General features: G+C 39.1%; 1 protein-coding gene across 1 annotated transcript in view; it reads right to left on the minus strand.

Moving 5' to 3' along the window:
* The window catches only part of LOC137284487 (substance-P receptor-like), a 52,209-nt gene extending 30,371 nt beyond the window's left edge, over window positions 1-21,838 (minus strand). The window contains exon 1 of the mRNA XM_067816310.1: window positions 21,482-21,838. Within this exon, the coding sequence (XP_067672411.1) occupies window positions 21,482-21,827 (346 nt within the window). The 5' untranslated portion in view covers window positions 21,828-21,838. The remainder of the gene's footprint in view (window positions 1-21,481) is intronic.
* Window positions 21,839-22,132: the final 294 nt, after the last annotated feature.

A 22,132-nucleotide genomic window follows, 5' to 3' on the forward strand; every position in this document is an offset into this window, starting at 1 on the left:
AATGTTCACACAGCTGGGTACTGCTGCAACGTCTTTGAAGAAATGTCTGGAACGTCTGTTACTTGATTAAATGTGGTCCTGTTCTCAGACTTCGTTACTTCCACGTAAGAACAACAAAATCCAAGCTCACTCAGATGAACGCCGTGCGGTAAATCAAAGGTGAAGATCTTTTCGAGATCCTAGCTGAAGGAAAGGACGATGTCTTTTTGCCCAACCATACCTCAGACGTGTATCTTTAGCGATAACTTTTGTTTTCAGTCTCTCAAATGCGGGGAGAAACTGCTGATTCTCTTGAATGTCTGACATTGCGACCTTGCTCTGGTTAGTATGCCTCTGCAGAGTCGCTTCCTTTCCAACTATAAGACAACATCTATTATTTATGACAAGCCATTGTGTTTCTTAATTATTTATTTTATTGAATGAATTCTGATCTTGGCTTGATCATTACAGTTTGGATTATTCTGTTTGAAACTGTAAATCAGATATGCGTGCAGCGATGCAGCGATAAAAAAATAAATGGATATCTACACTTTTTGTTATGCATGCAAATCTTGATGGAATGCTCGGTTTCCTTATTCCAGTGATGATCTACATTACACTTTTTCTTGCACAGATAACCCCACTGTGTGATTTATCAGACTATAAGTGCAGGATAGAAAACCTAAATCGACTAACTGTAGAGGCAGTATGAATGCAGAACATCTAATTTACTGTATCAAGTGCTGTGAACAATTATCATGTACGATAGTGAGGCATGTTTGCATTACACGAGACCATAGATACTGTATTCACTGTATTCTTTAAGTAATGAACGGTAATGGTACAGTATATCTTACAAAATGTCTATTTCTTTATAATATCACTAAGTAAGTTTTGGACACCACAAGAAAAAAACACCTATCTCTACAACCGCAGTGCTCATGATATGTTTGCCTTTTAGAGGTTGAAATATCTGTCAATGCAAAAAATGTTGTTTCTGAAAAGTTTATAAAAACAACTTTCATTTGATAATCAGCATGGCGATAGACATGTTGAATAGGGGAAATGGAATCCTATATGTGTGATTTGAAAGGGCCATGACCCCTCTGACTTATGACTTGATCTCGAACAATAAATCAGTTCAAATCGTTTCTCTTGCATTTGTGGCGGTTTTGACTAGACTATTCTCTTTAAGCGGCGTTAACAGTCTCACTCATAATCACTCTGCAACACCAGACAACAAGGAACCCTGACCAATGTGTAAAGTACTGGAGCTGATGATGTGTCTGTCGTCTAGTCGCAAAGGAAATGGAATCTATTCCTCGCGACAAAAAAGTATGTATCATGCATCATAATGGACACAAACTCATTTATGGAACCCAAAACTTTAAGAAAACTTCCATCTTCAAACTAAGGGTCTTCATGTCTCTCAGGAGTTTTGTCTGGGAGATAAATAACTCAGACTTCATGGAACATAAAACCTACTTTTTCATGGCGTGAACTGAAACGTTATTTAATTAGTTTTCTTTCCACGTCCATGTTATTTCTGATGCATCCGGTAATGATGTTGTTACATTAGCTTTGTTAACGGGCAGCGACGGTCCACCTGCGACACTGTCCACCGTAGTCACACCATGCTCAGTCTATTGATCAGGAGAAGGAAAAACACATGTGTTTGCCGTCGAGAAAGTAACATATAGATTAGGGAGCAGAAAACGGAATTGAAACCTCTAAGAAATGTCTCAATCTGGCAAAATCGGATTAATCAATTCTGCAGCAAAGTACTACCTTGGCGAAGGAGATGACACTTGACTGAGGAACATTGCTCAAATATGTTTTGGGTCAATAACAGCCACCAGCGCCTGTCAATATAATTCACTATCCTTATTCAATGAACTTTACAAATTGGCATTTAAGGACGTACTGGAGGTGTGAAATTTTCAATAACCGTGTTGAGTTTGATGGTGTAATGTCGCAGAGTCAGATATTAACAAGAGGGTTGCGAGACGTTTGTCCACTGTAATGTCCTTCTGTGGCATGATGTGCCTTGTAATCTATTTTGTTTCTTAAAGGTGTCTTTAAACCCATGGTTATTTCTAACACGACCTGGGCCCCATCATTCAAGCATCTGCTGTTGTCATTTGAACATGAGATTTGAGAGTTTACAAAGAAGCAATTACATGTTGCAATGAGGCGATATCACGGTTAATGAAGCAGTTAGCACACTTCAATGAGGTCTTATCACAGGTTTGATAACAAGAGGGTAGGGGGCCCACAACACCAACCCAATATCCGTCTCGAGAGGACAACAATTGATTCTCCTGATGTGCCTGGAATATCCCTTTACTCAAGAGGCAGCTTAACCTTAGACAAACTGGAAATAGAATGGCTACTGTTAAGTAATACGAGACTGACACAGTAACAGTAATGAGACAGGTTTAATGACAGACATGTTCGCCTACGGGTTTCACACCAAGCCTCTTAAGCCACCTTCTCTATTCTTCGGATATATGTGCCCAAATCATGACCAATGATGAAGACGTTCCCATTTTTCTTCTGGGATCAGTTCTCCCTTGACGTTCCTTCTGAGGCAATATCGTATTTAATGAGACAGCATTGTGCAACATCTCTCGTGCGAGGGTATGGAACATTTTCCAAACATACACACAATCATGATTAATTAGGATGGTATACCTTTCGATGTGGTGACACTAGTTTCACAACAATATGTTTGCAAAAACCACTAATGTTTTTATCAAATGTGTATAAATCTATATAATTACATAAAAGGTATATTTCGAGCATACATCACAACAACGCTATATTTTTCTACCAGTCGTATACAAACAGTAAGACATATGGTCATTAAAAACTTCATATTGTCTCATTACCCGCGAGTCAATTTGCGTGATGCGTGGCTTCACGTTGTTAAAGAAACCCTACAGAAATCATTCTGTAGCATAAAAAGTTGTTATACTGCCAATTAACCACTGAAGAAGTATTCAATGCTCTGAAATGAGGTTTAAATTGGGATTAGACGTGGGAATTTGAGATTTGAAGATGTTCCTTCAGTTCCATCCAACGTACAGAAGCAAGCAGCTTTGAAATACATGGGTATTAGTTACATGGTTGCACTCTGGACAAACACACAGCTAAAAGTTATATGTGGAGTAACAACTACTGACCCCGTGCTCTTTGGTGCCTGGCTGTTGTTGGTATTGTAAACCGCGATGAACTGGGCTAACTCTCTTCGTAATGAAACCCATCCACAGGGGAATAACCTGAGACATGGAGACTGAACAGCCTGCATTTTTATACCGTGACTCTTAACTTGTAGCCAAAACCAATACAATCCATTTATGTTTCTTCTCATACAAACCGTCATCCAACACTAAAGAATGTTTTGTTGTTGATTTGTAGAGGGACTGGACATCGTTGACTCGAAATGTAGTAAGCCAGAAAAGCTACAATCCTCGTCCATTTGATGATTTTGTTTCATGTCTAGTTTTACGTTCAGCATGGGTTTAGAAATTCAATGGTTAATTATGTTATGAGATAATTGTTAAATAGAAAAAGAAATTTGTGCATATCTGGTGTTATTTCAAAGTGGGTATTCTCTATCGTGCGTAAAGAAGTCACTTTTACCTTTTTGCGTCTTTAAAAAACACAAGGCCACAGGCCTCCTGGGGCCCAATTCACAAAGCTGTCTTAAGCCTAAGATCTCGTAGCTTTTTTCGTAGCATGCGTGTGTCCTATACTCTAACACTGACTTATAATAGACGTACGGCTACGGGACCTTTATGAAAAGGGGCCCACGTAAACGTGCACGTCCTTCTGTTCAGGAAATATACCTAAAGGCTACTAAATCTCATCACAATGGTTTATCCCTTCCATGCAGGCTTCAGTTACAATTGTCCTGCATCCTGCACACACATCGGATGTGCTCTTTCCAGGCAAATCCTGCCATGTTATAAAGATGCTGGGTCGATTATTATGACTTTGAGGGTATTAGTTGTAGCGTCTAATGGTCACATGAGATTTTGTTTTGAAAGATCACGTCCTAGATTAATATATTTTAATGGAAGAGTGATTATTCAACCCTGTCTCAGGTTGCTACAGCGTTATATTGACAACTGTTACTTTGTATTGTATTAAGGCGATGGAAAGTGTTTAGGAAACTACACGTTTATTAATAGTCAGCTTACGAGTACTAAATGTTGACGTGTTTGATTAATAAGATGTATTTTTATAATTTCGGAGATATTCCAAAGAAATAACAACAGAGGAAAAGTATTAATTCTGATTAAAATGTAAAGGAAGAACATTCCAATTTAATTAACTGTTCGAAAAAAACCCGTTTTTCTGAAGAACTTTCCATTCTAATTTCACATCATATGGTCTTTAACACAATGAAACCAAGAAATTGCAATGTTCATCTCAATCACAAACCATGACAACCTCTTCCCTCCAACAATCAACTTTAAAGCCTTTCCGTGTCTTTATGTTACAATCTGAACATTGAAGTTTTATATCATTTTCAGATCATTTGCTGTAACCATCCCAGGAACGCCAGTATTAGTTTTATCGTGTTCTTGAAGGCTGGGGGGTTAGTGAAATTTAATCACATTTCCTAGTCTAACGCTTTCACAAAAATATTCCACTGTGAACCACTTTTTCAAAGATCATTGTATCCCAAGAGAAGTAAAAACAGCGCTGAAGTTAATCCCGTTCATCAATACATAACAGGTAACGGCAGCTTCACAAGAAAGGGGCAATTGAAGAAGTGTCTGAGCGATGCCTCGCGCCGTCTTCATGAAATATGCGACACAGGGCCTTAATATAAAATACAGCAAACCACAGACGCAATGGAAAGTAGGCACCAACTGGCAAATCGCGCATGCATGAATGCCCTTAAGACGATATTGCAGGAATTGTCGATATTGGGGTTCCTCGGGTTCTGCTTAGAGATTCAATGTCTGTATCTTGAACATCATAACGCGAAACGGTCTAGCGTAATAACGGTTGAGTAGTAGAAATTATTACCTGTCGGCAAGGAGGTAATATCGCGTGAGCTGACTCGACATAAACTGCAGATATCTCTTTGAAAATCATGGCTGCTGTTTAATTGCAACATTATTTTTGATACAGTCTTGTGGTGTGACATATTTCTAATTACAGATATTACACGTCTCTTGAGGGAAAGGCGGAAGGTTTAGGGTGATCTGATACTCAAAACTTTTTTATAATAATAACCGTAAAACAGCATTTGTACACGCCTGTAGAGATCTGAGTAACAATTAGTCTCCATCCTATTATTACAGAAAAAGCCTCTAAAGACTCCCTATAACCATTTCAAATGTCTGCTGAAAACATTGTAAATTCTGCGATTCCAACTACAGCATAAAACTGCTTACTATGGATCTCTGGTAAATGATGATGATATCTTGTATTCGCTAAAAACATGTTAACCTGCAATGGCGATTATTATGGGGACAATGACCGGAAACTGCATGTCCTCCTGTAAATAAAAGAGACAAAACAGTTTCCACGTCTCCAAGACACCACACTGGAGAGATCTATTCAGCGATCTCGACTGTACCTTGTGGTTATGAACCACTATGAAATAATGATGACACAAGTGGCTGTTACGATAGTGCGTTTAGTGATAGTTATTACTGGGTCACAATGTTTCGAGTTTTCCATGATAGTTATTATGGGTCACCTTTCGTATCACGGCAATAGTATTTTAGCGACAGGCTTTCTTGATAGCGCTCCAGTTACCTGCCCTTGACAAGCTATTTGTTTACTCCACTCGCGGAGGCTCGACTGCGTGTCGTATACATATAAAGGCTGGTTGTTGCGTTGATACGGAATAACACCCACGGACTTGCATTCGGAATAACTGGAGTTCTGCTTCTACCTGTCATCGACCGTAAACAACATTCGACCTACAACCTACATCCAAAACTGACACTCCAAGCCTGACTGCTCACTTTTAAAACAACCTTCATTTTGAATATCTGCTCTCTGTCGGTAATACCAAGATTCGGGGGAGTTAATATTTTACATTTGTGACCCATCATCTTACACTTGTGACTCAGTTGTACCGATTGAATTGTACAAGAAATCTGTATTGTGATTCATTGTAACCTGCCCACTGTTTGCTCAGTGTATTATTGAATATTTAAGACTTGTCTGTGGTATATTTTGCTGGTTCAGAGGGTATTCTTATACCTTTTGTCACGACAATTTATGGGCCATAACGTGGTTCATCAAAATGCTCAGTGTGTACTACACCCACCGTTTGCACCTGAAGACTTGCAGAAAAACTTTCACCAGTGAAAATTGGAAACTGCTCTGACATTACTTTATGTTCACCACTAATGCGTGAATTTTGGGAAGTGTCCTTCATATGTCTATCATAAAGATTTGAAAGTTTTTCTGTGGTTGTAACCTGAATTGTAAACCAAAAGTCACTGTGTTCTGTAATCTGATTGGTTGAAAAACATGATCAAATGGTATTAGATTCCCGGAAACTGCAAGACTATTCACTGCGTATTTACACGTAAACAATTGTTTTGTTGTGTCATCAACAGTGGTGACGTCATTCAAATCATATTGTGACGTAAAGTTAGAATGACGTCACAAATGAGCAACTCCAGATGCTACCATGGGAACCAGCTGAAACGGCCAGCTGATGACACTTTACTGCTGTACTCATACTCGATGTAAACGAGTGCAGACAGTAAAACCCCTTTGGTTTACTTTTTTGTTTACAATGTCGATAAACATCATGTGTTGGCCAATTTCCGGGTGTTATTGAGTATTTCAAGCACAGGAATATTTCCGTGCATTCCCGTGCTTCAAATACTCAATAATACCCGGAAATTGGCCAACACATGATGTTTATCTCCTAATTAAACAACTTCTGGGATGCATAACGTTGTTTGAGGTCTTGGTGAAAGTAAAATAATGGATGCGTACATCAAATGCTGTCAGGTATTGTATGTGGTATCCCACAACAGTATCAGTGATGTTTGTAGCTGTGTGGCTGCACTAAATACACTTAGACAATGATTGTGACTTTGGTGGCGATAAAAACACTTTTCAAAATATTTACGATTTCAGGGTGAACTTTTCCCCAGCGTGCCTGAAGCAGTCCTGCAGATACAGGCGTAATGTACGCCTAAAAATCAATGACGTGCGGCATATGTTTTCAAGCGTATCAAGTATACACATAAGCACATTTGTACGTCTAACATATATAAAGTTTTAAAGCTGAATGGTTGTTTAATATTATAAACAACAAACCACATCACCGGCTCGCAAACTCAAAATCAAAAATATTCAAAATTCTCAATACACCTCTACTTACTATTTGAGGTATAACCCGAAAGTTAGCTGGAGTCCTGCAGGAGTCTACTTTCTTTTGTACATCTGTCTATATCCATGTAGATTCTTGAATTACATACACCGATATTGCATACAGTAATGTTACATTTATATTACATTTGTTGATAGTAATTCTGTGCTGAAATGGCTCAGCGGGTTTCCAATTACTAGACCACGACGGACTGTGGTTGTACTGTGATTGCACACTGATAGTAATTTCCTATCAATAGAAGATAGCCATGATAAACAAATACACATTATTTCGTAGCGTTGTCAGTGACCCCAATGTTTATAATCAACGCAAAGATGAAATTAACATGGAATATTACTGTCACAGTTTTGTGAAAGTATCTTGCTGATTTCAATATCATGATTGCAGGGTCACATCAAAGGGCTTATTTACTTGTTGATTTTCAAATCCATGTGCGTATTTAGACGTTTCCCTCTGTGTCGCGTGGGGAAGTGTAGCTGCAGCGGTTAAGATGTTCGCTCAAGAAGGGGTCAAACGTGTGAAACCAATTTCACATGCCTCCGTTATGATATGTATTGAATATAGGAATGGTAAGGTGACATCTTCAGCATCGATCTACGCAATTGGGATTCGGTGGAATGCAAGAAACCAAACATGCGAGCCTGACCACACGATCCCGTTAGACGCCTCTTACGACACGCATTGGTTGCTAAAGACCAATTATAACCCGGATGTTCACGGGTAACTGCGAAACTGTAATGTTATAAGGGCGAAAAGATTTTGAGAAAAAGTGCTTAGAATTATGCGGTGTACTGGGGTATAACTGTAAATGAGAACACCATATGATATGATATAATCATTTCATTTTGTAAACTGTTGCCCTCTGAATCAGCAAGGAAATGATTACTTTCAGTTTTTGTAACGCAAACAACCTCAATAATATTTATTTTTCTGTGCGACAGCTGCATGCTTATATAACATCAAAACAGATGAAGATTAGACTAACACGTAGTTGCGAGAAAATGTTCAGGGCGATGGGAAAATAAGCGAGATCATCATACAAGAATAATGCAGCTGGGATAAAATAAAGGTTTATGGACATGAGCTATGGACACGAAGTCGACCCGAGGTAAACTTTGATGTTGAAGGTGTTGGAGTCACGCTAACCCGCTGGTAGGTGTGGGTTTGAGATGTCAGCGTCGCGTTAGGCGTTAGTAACTGTTCACTCGCGATATCATCAATGTCATGGTATGAGAGTACAGTTTACAATGATGAACATATTGCATTAACTTTAGATATATGGAAGGAAGGAACTCGGAGTAGACTGCATTCAGTTTCCAAATGGCAAATGCACGATTAAATCAACGGCTTCTTCCTACATGTCATGGTGGAAGATGTGTTGTTTATGTTGTGTTTATGTACTGAGTGAATAAGAGGAAGCGAGATTGGAAGCATCGTTCGAAATAACCGCATGCCCGGAGGCCCAGTGCGGATTGTTACTGTATCAGGCCGGCAGTTTCACATATGTGCAGGCCCTTATGACCTTCAGTAAGTCAGCTGTCATTTATTTTTCAGCTGGATTTTTTGTTACGATAACGTTTCCACAATCCATCATGTTACGATAACTTACAGTTTCACTTCCTGGTGTTTCAGCGCTGTGGCGAAGGATTGTCAACACCAGTCTGACAAATAAAAACTCCCCTGGTGCCGTAGGCTTCGCTTGATCTTGTAGAAACAGTCTGAAACTGTGTACAGTGTAGTCTATTTTGCTTTTATGGGCCTGCAGATTTCATTCAGGGCCCGAAGATTTGCAAGCCTGAAGGTAGCAGTTGGAAGTGCACAGAGTAGTACTGTAACTCCACTGCGTTAACAGTTAATAACATCGTGACGTCCATAGATCCGAGCTGAACCACCACGATCCCCGTTTAGTATCATCTGGAACAGTAGCCCACTCTTTTCGTGGGATTTGTGGGAAAGGGCCACCTAAATATGTCAAGTCCAACTGTTGCAGTTCGGCGGTGAGCAATTGAAGAAAAAGAACTACAGGACTTCAAGAACTACTTAGAGGTGGGTGCTTGACTGGCATCGCGATACCTATACGTTGTAATACAGTACTTTGAACACGGTGTCTGTGCTCTCAACCGCATACACCCGTGAAGATTCCGGGGTTGAATAGGTCAAACATCTCACCATGTCAATGTCCTATGCAAGCACCACAAAAACTAGTGTATATAAGTGTTTTGTTTTTCAGGAAACGTGGGACATTCGTTTGAAGACTGACGAGATGATCAACAAGCCCCAGCTTGATGAACATCACGTGCATCATTAAACAAGATATATATAATATCTACTCATTCAGAAGGTCAAAACAATTAATGAAGCAAATGTATTTATTCAGGTTAGCAAACACCAGCCCGAAAAGGAAACAAACTCGATTACCGAAACCCGAAACATATTCCAACGGATGTAATATGTAAAGTTCTTCTTCCAATGCTTGTTTGAAAGACGAAAAGGTAGGACTGATAAATGACTAGCACTTTTCAATATATTCCTATATATTTTCATATAACGTATTATCCAAAGCAGAGTTAACACTGACTCGAAAATATTATAACGCATAGCATTTCTAAATACGACTTCGCAAGCAAACACGTCAAAGCGAACAAAAAACTAATCTAGTAAATATATCAACCTATAATTTAGTTTCCCAAGAAACTGTCAGTTTTCTAAGTACTGTCTTGGGTTCACTGTTTATTTTCCACCACGCTGCCAACATCTAGTGTTTATGGTAATCTGCATTCATGACGCGAATCATTGGCACCTTGTCATGGAAGTAATAAAGAAATTTTATGAGAGCTAATTATCTCCTGGTGAATGACAGGTGTCTTAAGCAATTCTCACGTGTAAACGTCTAGAGTTTCATCCTCTAGATTCAACGCTTTTCGGCTGTCACTGTCCCATTTAAATGTTAATAGGCAGACAGAGATACTGTTAGTGCACGCAGGGAATATTTGTAGGTAACTGGTTGCTTATATGCATCTTTTTGCAGGAAGCTACAAAATGCTGCAGTGGAAATTACAAATACTGTTTTTTTTATGTTTCTACAACCAATTAGAAAATTCAAGAACATATTTCTGAAAGCTGAGAGGTGACATTATTGTATATCAAATAATGAATTATTCAAACAGCTTGTGTATCTATATATCTGTTTGAGTTAACATATCGTTGTAGCAAAGTGTCGTTGTTCTCGAGGGGCGTTTGGGTAACCTAGTGGTTAAAGCGTTGGCTCATCACGCCGAACACCCAGGGTCGATTCCCCACATAGGAAGTTGCAAATCAATACCATATACATCGTTATATCACACTCACTCATAGTTCCTAAAGAACTGGGTCTTCGAAACTCTCTTGGTGCTAAGGCAGTCGTAAGTTACTGTTAATGTAGGGCACTTACGACTATCTTAGCGCTAAGAGAGCTTCCAAAAGTCAAAATGGAGGGAGATAACTTTCCAAGTCGAAATTCCAGACAATCCTTCCTGAAATAACTGCATCAGCAGCTACACCTAAGGTAAGAATGAAATGAACTCTAGACAGTTTAAACATTTACCTTCTCATACAAATTGTGTGAGTGGCGATCCATGGCTAGGCCAAGAGACGGGGCACTATCGATGCATCAGGACACGCGCACCCATTTCTGGAACACCTGGTGTCATTGATTTTCATTGCCTTATACGTCCGGTGGAGTTTGCTGAGGATAGGTAAGACTTGTCATTCTCTGGCAGATAGATTTCTATGTCAAATGAATTTCTTCAGGCACATTTCCATTTTTACAATTGTGTGGAAGAAACGGTTTTTCAGAGTGTCGTTTTTTTCCCTCTGACAAATTGCAAAATCATTCTACCTTTTGATGCAAGGCATAATCATAGGACCATCTCTTCAGTACAGGTACAAAACTAATGATAACCCAACAGATCTACGCAAATCACGTCATTCTGTGCTCATCCAGTATTTCATTTAAAATATTCACACGAACATTTGCAGCCTTCATGCTTCATTTGATTTCTTCTTGATGCATGTACACGCGACCATTAACCTGCAACCTCATCAACGTCGAATTGGATTAAACAGACTGATGTGTACCTCTTCAGAACACTAAGACCGTTAACGCATTACCAATCTTATCTGGTTTTTAAGTAAACCAATGAGATTCCTCATAATGATTTGAAGAAAATTCTTGCCAATATTTTGGTTATTTTCTTAACATTTGCTGACGTAATCATAAGCGTCAAGCTATGTTTACATTACAAGCTAGGATTAAGACATTCCACTCCCGATGCTTAAAGACCGTTAGGCATGAAAGATTTTCTGGCACTGATGTTGACACTTGTTACAGTGAGGTTTATGTTCGAAATACAGTCAACGTTTGAAGCAAAGGGAAACTTAAGGTTAACCATCATTTACGTCCTCCAATAAAGATCAAAGTAGGAGTAATACTATTGCACGTAATTTTTTCGGATGATTTCAAAATCATATTCATTAATTTTAACTGTCTGGAATATTTGTTGAACCATGTTAATTTAGTTCCCATTGGAACATGGATGAATGTATATTGATACCAAAGAAGGGTTTTTAGTGAAACGAGACATTAGGACGGGAAGCAGCTGTGTGTGGAGGAATCAAAGAAAACATTATGGAATTTCGATTCTGTTGGTTGATCAGTGGCCGCTGTAACGTTGTGGTGTATTTGTGACTGAGTGTGGTTTTACGTCGCTTTTAACACTGTTCCATCAAGATGACGTCGAGAGACACCAGAGAGGGGTTTCACTCATTGTACCTATTTCGGAAGTCATGTGGGGTCTTAACTGATGTGACGAAAGATGCGATGACCATCTGGATGATCACCACTTCTCTGAAGAAATATATGTATCTTGTGTATGAAGAAATACATAAAATGTGTAACATTTGTCCATATGTAAAAACATTCCAGGTGCCAAATGTGAGTATCCTTGGTAATTTTCTAAACGTCTAAATATGTCAGACGTATATGAAACGACTGAAAACTCCGTCCATCCATCTGACAGACTGTAGACCTATATAGACTTTTGTGTTCACTTACTCAACTATTTTCAGTCACTAAGAAATTCGAAAATGTTTTGAATCCTGTTTTATATGAAAATACATCAGTTTGTACAATGTTTGTATCACCACATTGTCAACAATCAAGCAACTTGTGGGAAATAACTAGAAGTGCAAAGTTACGGGTGTGGTAAATTCAACACACTAGATAAATGAGGAGGAACAAACGTATCCACAGCGACACCTCAGGACACACCTCAGCTGGATGAACCGATTAGGATAATTAAGTCTAATCACTCCACCAGAACAACAGGCGCCACGCAAATAACAAGGGACATCTAAACCGACCGCTTTACAGAAAAGCACAGATAGGCAAAAGCCAAGCCAGTGACGATTTACTGTCTAATTTGGTCTAATTTACATATCACTACCTGGATGTTAAAACGAATACCAGTCATTTTGTGAGTAAAATATGTAAGATTATGTCAGTCTAAATTTAAAGAATACACAGAGGCGCCTTCTTCAGGAATAATGTCTTCGTAAATAAAGAAAAGGACAACAAAATAAGCCCACTTTACACATAAAAATACCGGCATTTGACCATGTCAAGTTAATCGGTAGATTTATACAGTCTAAGATTACAGTTAAACTGTAATAAATCAATATGCTTAAGCATCAACACTATATTTGGCAGAAATTATCTTACACAATCTGAAGCACAGCAAAAAAGAGAAAGTGTCCTTTCCGTTCTTCCGCTGTTAAGGTTTCAGGTCGTGACTTCAGTGGCGATCACTAGGAGAAGGATAAGGGGCGTGTGAGTACTTCGGAGAAGACATTGAGTGAGTTTGGTATATGCGGCTTTTAGCAATATTCCAGCAACAACACGGCTGTGGACACCAGAAATGGGCTTCACACATTATACCCGTGTGAGGAATCGAACCGGGTCTTCAGGAAGGCTTTGAGCATTTGGCTACCCCACCGACTCACTTTGGAGAAGACCAGGGTGCGAAATGCACATCGTGTCGGAACGAGCGAGTTTAGTTTTAAATCATACTTAGCAATATTCCAGTTAAATGGCAGCAGTCTGGAAATAAATTGAGTCCGCACCAGACAATCTAATAATCAATAACATGAGTATCGATGAGTACACAATTGCGATACAAGCACGTGTGTCAACCAAGATATCATCATGCATGTCTTCAGTGTGGCCTTACTAAACCTTGCAGACTTATTTATAGAATACAGCTATTTAGCTACAGTAACCTTATATGAATATGTACAGTAGAGAATGATGCATGCATAGGAAGAGCATTAAATCTGCTGAAAAAGTGGACATTCAGATGTAGCGAGAAGAATTTGTACATTATGAAAAGGTGGAGTTGATGCAAAAGATACAAGATTGGATGGTAGCAGAGCTGCGCGGAAAGCATGGCAGACATTGACTGTGTGATAACTGCATGAATATGGATGTTTCAGCTTTGATATAATGCCTGAATGAAAATGTCAGTTTTTTTACACCTCCACTGTTACATATACACAGCCCTGTGAATATTTCTTATATATTGAATATATTGCCACGTTAGAATAATTACATATTAACCGAGATGGCAGCATTCTGGCAAGTTGCCCCACAGTACCATGTAATCTTTTGTCCCTCTGTTGTGTTAACAATGATATACAGCCCTGGCCGTGGTAGGAAGATAAGAGCAATGATGCATCATCTCACAGATTGTGCAAGTAGTACACAAAGTCGCAATACTACATAAACGATTGTTGACATGGTGCGAGTGTCACATATCTGCCCGTGCAACAGTTGGTTGGATTTAATGAAGATTAGTCTTTGCTTGAGTGGGTGGATGAGAGATTGGGCGGGTGGGTGAGTGGATGTGCATAGGTGTATTGTTTCTACTCTCTCTGTTGAAGTCCTTGACACGCACAAGGGACGCAAAACTGTATAGCAAATATAGAACAATGGTGGTGGTCAATGACGTCCGTATGATTCATTGTGTTAAAGAGGTTGGATGCCGTGGTTTGTGCGCATACCGTTTGCGATGGGAGGTGGTATTAGGCGTTTACAAAATGATACCAAATTTAACAATTTCTTGACATTTTGATACTTTGTAAGCATCCTCCTTAAACCATTTCTTCCACTTCAAGTCTAGACAGGTAACGTCTTTGAGTAGCTTTCTAGAAGGGTAGCCGAGACACCTAAGATGTATTTGCCGTACGCAGGTGCATCCCTAGTGCAAGCCAGTAAGGTTCGAATCTCAGATTCGCTTCATAACGCCTCAGTATTTAATATCATATCCCTGCTAGTTGGATTCATCAGAAGTGTTAACAGTGGAACACTAATAACATTTTGTTGTCCGGTTAATACTGATAAACCTTTTTCAAACCGATGCTAAACCAAACCACGTACTCAACCTTTTCTTCAGGAAAAGGCATGTTGATCGCAAAAGTAATGACTTTTAGCTACGAACTGTGTAACACTCGAGACACTGATATTCTGGTTATACTCATGTAGCATTGTTCACGATTCATCAAATTTTAAAAAAAACATGTTGCTTTTCCAGACCATGGTTCTAAGCAATAGATTTATCATTAATTTTACTTAATTCAACAAAGGCGTCTCGTGATGACACATTGTCCCAAAAGTATGGTCCTGTCGCCATGATAGGAAAGGCATCAAACGAAAACTCCATTTGCCGAAAAAAAAAGATTTATGAATTAAATATACTGACGTTTAACAAATGGCTTGCGGTAAAATACATAATGTGAATACACAGGTTTGGTTTGCGTCGATGTATAAACTATTGATGTATTTCCCCGAACGGATACAGGGAGAGACTGATGCTGGTGGTAAGATGCGACTAAATGAATCTGATGGCCAGGCCGCTAAATGTGATTGATATCTTGTCATCGTGACTCCATTTATGGTTGCATAAAATATCAATCACGGGAATGCTGGGGCTCGATAACTATTAGGCTGTCGTCATATAGCTTTCATATGGATACGACGAACCCGTTATAGGATGAGTATACGGCACACGAGTTATGCAGCCAAGCATCATCTCGTACTGCTACACCAGTACTGCAACATTTAGCATATATGCAATACAATTCCAGCAAGATAATATACAATTCTGTATTCTGACTGATCCCAGTAATTGGATTTGCGAGAGACTGTTATATCGCTGTTGGCTAAATTGCTACTCCGAATATATTTGCAAATATTTCGGTCTAAATCCCAGCTAGTTGACAACGCTGACTGAAGAGCCATTTTGGAATACATTTCAGACAGGGGTATTATGGAAGACGGTTCAATGTGATTTTCATGGCATCGAACAGACCTGACATTTGACACTCCTCTATCCTTAATGTGATGTGATATTTAGCGCGTCACCATACTTTGTTTTATGAATATATGTAGTCTACCTATATGGCGGCGCTCGGTAAATAATCTGGACCATACAATCCAGTGATAAACAGCATGAGCATCGATCTGCGCAATTGGGATACGATGGCACGTGTCAACCAAGTTAAGGAACCTGACCACCCAATCGCTTTTTACGACAAGAATGGGTTGCTGAAGACCAATTCTAACCCGGATCTGCAAGGTTGTAAGTATTATTTACCGGCAATCATATTTACAGGTAATTGGTTGATAAACCCTTCAGCTACCCTATTGACTATTAATAATGACAGGTTTCAAAGGTGGACAGACCTCCATACTCGCAAGCATTAAACCAGCTTAGCAACCTTTTACGCTGCTCCCTTTTCGCAGTACTGAGAAAATGTCCCCATTATTTGCCAAAGTTGACATACACTGTTCTCTGAAATTGGCATAGACGTACCAGCCGCAGACTACCAATTGGTGCTACGGTTGTCACAAAGGCTGTAACAAGAACAAATATCCTCTAAGTGTAAACGAAGATCAAATGAAATAAGGCTTTCCTGAATGAATTTGCGCTGACAGTCGATAGAACAAACGTCACGATGTAAAGTGGCAAGTCATGCCCACAGTGGATTTATTCAGATTAATGCTTAGATAAATAGTCTGGATCTGACAAAACAGTTTAGCAAAAAACACTTGATATGGCGGCAGTTTAAATTTATACAAATGGGTCGTGATGAATTGCATTTGATTGGAAACATCAGCACGTGCTGCCTGTTGAGAAGAAATAACGAGTTTCTTATTACTGTATTTCTATCACCGTACGTCTTGAAATTCTTTGATTACTTGGCAGGGGAGCTGAACAAATAAGAGCAGAAATTAGTTTTTTAACAAAAGGGTCCATTCTGCTATTATCCTTAGCGCACGACAAACCATGATCAAATAATAATTCTATCAACACCCTGTTACAATACTGTATCGGGCCCGCCTGAGAGTTGTGTGGCAAGTGATGTCCTTGTGATAATCGTTAGATCGTGTTTTCGATGGTTCTTTTTAACTCACTCATTCATTGACAGAAAACCTCAGTGAACTATGCAGTATATACAGTCTCCAGTTTTAGAACACCGTGGAAGGAGAACATGTGTTTTCTCCGGTATTGTAGTCAGATCCGTATCTCTGAACACGTGCAACTCTCTGATAAGGACACTGTTCCCTTGAAAAACTGCAATGAGAGAATGTTTTTTACGCCGCAATCAGCAAAATTGCTAGCACACGATGAACATCATACGCTAGCTGTCTGTACGAGATGTTCCAATCTGTTCTTTATATTTATATCTGTTCTCTGTTGTATTATAACATTTCCCTCTGTTATCCGTTAATCTCTCTCTGTTTCTAATAATTTATTGTGATGTAATCAGTGACTGTAAATATCTTTGGAGAGGAGTTTTATAACTTGAGAGAACTTGTTCCCAATCCTTTTCACATTGTGAATAAAATATGTTTCAACTAAACTAAACCGGATGTACGTGTGGTTAGCTGCAAGTGCGACAATCTTGTTGTCCCGGATTGGCATTAAAAGATCTATAACTATTCAATGCTTGCTCGAAGGTGTGACAGCTCACATACGGTCAAATTATGTTCCTGGCGTCTGTCTCCTTTCCAAGAGCCAAAGTGAGTGAGTGAGTTTGGTTTTTAAGACACGTGGAGAATTTGTTTTGTTTTGGCATTATTAGAAGATGATGTGTAATACGAAAGAAAGTTATTTTCTTATGGAGAAACTAGAGAAAAGAATCGCCTTGACGTTGAACGTTATCATGCGTTTTGTCATCTTTAACAGAAATTAAACATAACATAAATATCCTGTACAATGTTCACGGTACAAAATTTGAAGTAATCTAATTAAAGTCCCCAACTTTCTTCTTCATACCACAGAACATTCAATCAAAACCACCCCGCGGGATTTGTTTGCTTCTGTTAATTAAAGTCAGGTGTTTTTTTCACAGCATTCCCAACTTCGTTTCTTTCAAGTGTCATTTAAGCCATAACGTTACACACGCTACACAAGTGTAGCTGGTGAAACGAAAAAAGGTAGAAATAGTGTATATTAGTGGCCTGTGGTGGTGGTGATATAGTGTGTGCCTGCGTAGTATGGCCTGTGATTCTTTCCAGCACAATAAGTGAGTATGGATAGTTTATGCCGCGGTTAGTAATATACCAGAAATGGTTCACACAGTGGACCCACGTGGGGAATCGAACCCGGTCTTTCGTGTGACGAGCCAACGGCTTAACCCCTTGGCTACCCCACCGGCCATTAAGGCATGTGCTTATTATACACAATTGTCAAAGCGAATCAATATGCTGGCCGTCCTCTCTGGAACTTTATACTATTTCAGTTTTGCACATACATTCCACTTTACGCAATTCCTTCTGTGTGATCAACCTTGTAACTCAGCTCTTACGCAGATCGGGTGATGTTTGGACCCCTTTCTTACCCAATCACGCATTAAGACACAAAAATACAAGAGGTCTGACATCACATCGAAGTCTATAGTGTAAACCACTTAATTCTGTCTACGTATCTGGAACCCCATTTCGAATATCCATGCAACAGGTTAATACGTGGATTGTTAACATTAAATAGAAATAGCATTTTTTTAAAAAGAAAGTCACGGTTAGGGTCTAGGTCCAAACACTGGTCTTGTCTATTTTGAAATATTGATTCGTATAGGGACACAACGCTTTCGCAAAACTAGTTCAGAGATACAGCTTGTTTCCTATTGTAAACATATACTTATATAGATTTATGATTATACTTGATGGAAATAACAGCTCGTGTTATTGTTGAGCACTTGTTTGTTGGATGCATCCACAGATACACATATAATTACGAGCATTCTATGCATGTGTATGTAATGGCAAAATATACAGCCAATATGTCTGTCCTATGGTAGACTATGATATTAGATCAAGACGTCAATCGAGATCTAATTTTGCTCTATGTAGAGTTCTGACTCACAATTCAATGTCCATGAATAAATCAGTGCAATAATTGTACCGCTGGCTTTCCTAATAGATTTCGGTAACCCTAAACTAGATGTTTTCATTTACGGTTATGCATATATAATGCATTGTGTTTATTGATTCTTGTTCATTATAATATGATTTATTTGTTGGTTGGTTAAGGTCACGCTTAGCAATGCAGCAGCTATATGGCGGCGGTCTGTAAATAATCAAGTCTGGATCATTTTATTATAAAATCATTAATACATTTACAGTTGAATTCAAAGGCAAATGGTTCCTTTTACACCCCACACAGTAATGACTAAAGCCATCACGTAGTTGACGAATTCTCATGAGGTTGCAAATGTCATTGAAAGTATCTGAAAGACATCTGTGATGTCATTTTCAAATTATAAAAGGTATTATATTTTGACATTGGTAATGGTAGCGTCTCGAAATCAGAATCCATCAGTATCCAAATTTAAAAACCAAAACATTGACAGAAATATGTAATCATGTGTGACACTCATTAATAAAATCATATGGGCCTGGTATTTGAAGTTGAAGCTAACATGTGTTACGATCACAGGATGCTGGTTACACCGATGCAGATGTGCTATTCTCAACACTACCATCAACGTTCCTCATTAGCTTGCTTCAAGTGCTGGTAGATTTTACGCTTAACTGAACATTATATCTGCAAAACATCAGCTTGTAAACTGTAACAGTGGAAACATGCTTCAGTTTTCAACGAACGGTACGATCATAATAAACCAAATATCAGTCCTGTGCTTGCGGGATTGTCACACGAGAATTTGTTTCCAGATGTCCATCCATCAAAGTGACCCCCCAACATTGAAGTCGCTGTCATGGGGTTTGCTTGGAACACTAATTTGGTGTAACCTCAATAGGCCCAGGTATGGCAGCTTTCGGAATGTGACATATTGACAAGGTATTATTTTCAGAGGGATCTATGCTAATTCACGAGTGAAACGTTTACGGCAATGCCAGACAATCTTTGGCCGCTGTCTTGGTTCACCAGAAGCGCATCGGTGCAGTTTGATTTGATTCACATCTTAAGATAGGAATGACGAAATGTCTGCCTTCGTATTGGAAACTTTCCACTGCCTGACAACATCTTCTTTACCTAAGGCAGCAGGAGAGTCATTAAAACTGAAAAGTGATATTTTTATGTTTCGACAACAACTCGTTTGAACTTACTAGAGTACCGCGAACTCTTTTTCTGTGGAAAGTAAGATTTATATAAAAAAAACAGACGACAAGCATAATCTGCTGGGTATGCACATACCACTACAGCCGTACAGTGAATATGTCAATACTTGTTTTCATTACACTCCTGAATACAAACCAATCTTTTCGTATCATATGGTACCTAAACACATCAACACCAACTAGCAAGCCACTGACCACGTCAGTACTGGTAAATCTTCGTCCAAATGCGGTTTCGTTTAGTCATTACATGGCACATACCAATCCGCTTAGAGTAACTGGCACAAACGATCTAATTACTTTAAAATTGGGGCAGCGGACTGGAGGGGAAAGTGGCATCAGCAAGGTCATTGTCTTGAATTCTACATGAATGCGTTACCATTTGTTGCGTTAATACGTTTTTCAGTTAAAAAGATATATTTTACAGGTAAGCGTTCCGCGAAAATTTAAAAACACGAGCTCAATCACACCAAGTGGTTTTAGAGTAGATGCAGTTATTTACGATACAAATATGTCAGACAAATAGATTTTGATAAAAACTGATCACTTAAGAACCTAAGTACGTTTGTGTTAGTGTTAATCTTATGGGATAATCCAGTTCCATGAAAGGCAAAACTTGTATTGTTTAAGTAATATTTTCTCATACAGGAAAGCGTCGTCTTGGAACAACTCCTACAGTAATATTTCGTTAATAAAAACAAACCTCGCATTCCTTCTAGGTGATGAAACGGTCATTTTCAAAAGACGGAGAGACCGGTGTGATTTCGAATTATCCTTATCCTATCTGGTACCCATTTATTGATGGACGAACAGAGTAGATTACAAACAATGTAAGACAGGTTTCCGCCCCACCACTATCCGCTTTACAACCTGAATATTGTAGCAAGTACAATCTTCAACTACGAAATATGTAGAGTGCAGTAATGTAGGTATAGGTGAGCAAGAATATACAAACATAACATACGTTATTCTGCATGTACCTCTGCGAAACTAATCTTAATATATAATGTAATGTTTCCGAATGTGTGTATCTTGGAGAGTACTTCTTATATAAGTACATGCTTCAAAGTCACACACCAGTAGGGTAAAGCAAATGCCTTGATACAGCATTTTTTGTTCCGTGTCAAAGAATAATAATATAAGACAATCTTAATAACTGGAAAAAAATTTTTCAGAACATACGTATCTTGGAAAATACTACATGTATAATTTCAAACGGCTAAGTCATACTTCGTTGGGATACATCAAAATGCCATGATACAGCCTTGACGCGTCCCGTTTAAGATAACAAAAATAGTCCTAAGAATCGAACGTTAATGTTTCCGAATTTGAGTGTCTTGCAAAATACTGCTTGTATAAGCACCAACGACCAAGTCATACGCCATTGAGGTACAACAAAATGCATTGGTCAAGTTTTGATTCGTGAAAGAATTCTTTCTTACCATGAGCAAAAGTGTTGAATTTGCAGAAGTACTCCCCGAGCACCCATCCCTCGGTAACATCGTCGACGAGAGAGACCCACGTGCACGACAGCGTCACCATCAGGTCAGCAATTGCCAAGTTAACAATGTAAAAGTTCGTCGTAGTCCTCATTCGTTTGTGACGATACACAATCAGGACAATCAAAATGTTGCCAAGCAGTGAAAACCCAATTATAATTGTATAAAACACGCATTTTATCCATATCTCCCAGTGCGGGACGTACCGCCTTTCACCAGGGTAGAACTCCTGTGACGGGTCAAAGTCGTAGTACTCTGACTCCGTGGAGCCATCACTGTCGTTGACCATGATGAAAAACTGATCCGAACCCGATATTCCAAGAGTCCAGGTAGCAGTCACTCTTTTATTCACTTCGTTAGGCTATGCAGGACTAACAAGTGCAGACTGGCGAGCCGACGGCGATCAACTGCGTGTGATCACTACAGAGAGTATTGATCACACATCCTCCCACGAGATTCTCATGCTGAACACACTTTGTAAACTTTTTTATCCTTTTGTACCCAAACCACGCCTTTCTTCAAGGAGGCTATTTTACATGACAGCCCGTTGACTGTCTAGCAGCGAATCTGAACATTCCTCGACCACGTACGAGG

This window comes from Haliotis asinina, chromosome 5 (genome assembly GCF_037392515.1).
Source record: "Haliotis asinina isolate JCU_RB_2024 chromosome 5, JCU_Hal_asi_v2, whole genome shotgun sequence".
NCBI classification, from domain to species: Eukaryota; Metazoa; Mollusca; class Gastropoda; order Lepetellida; family Haliotidae; genus Haliotis; species Haliotis asinina.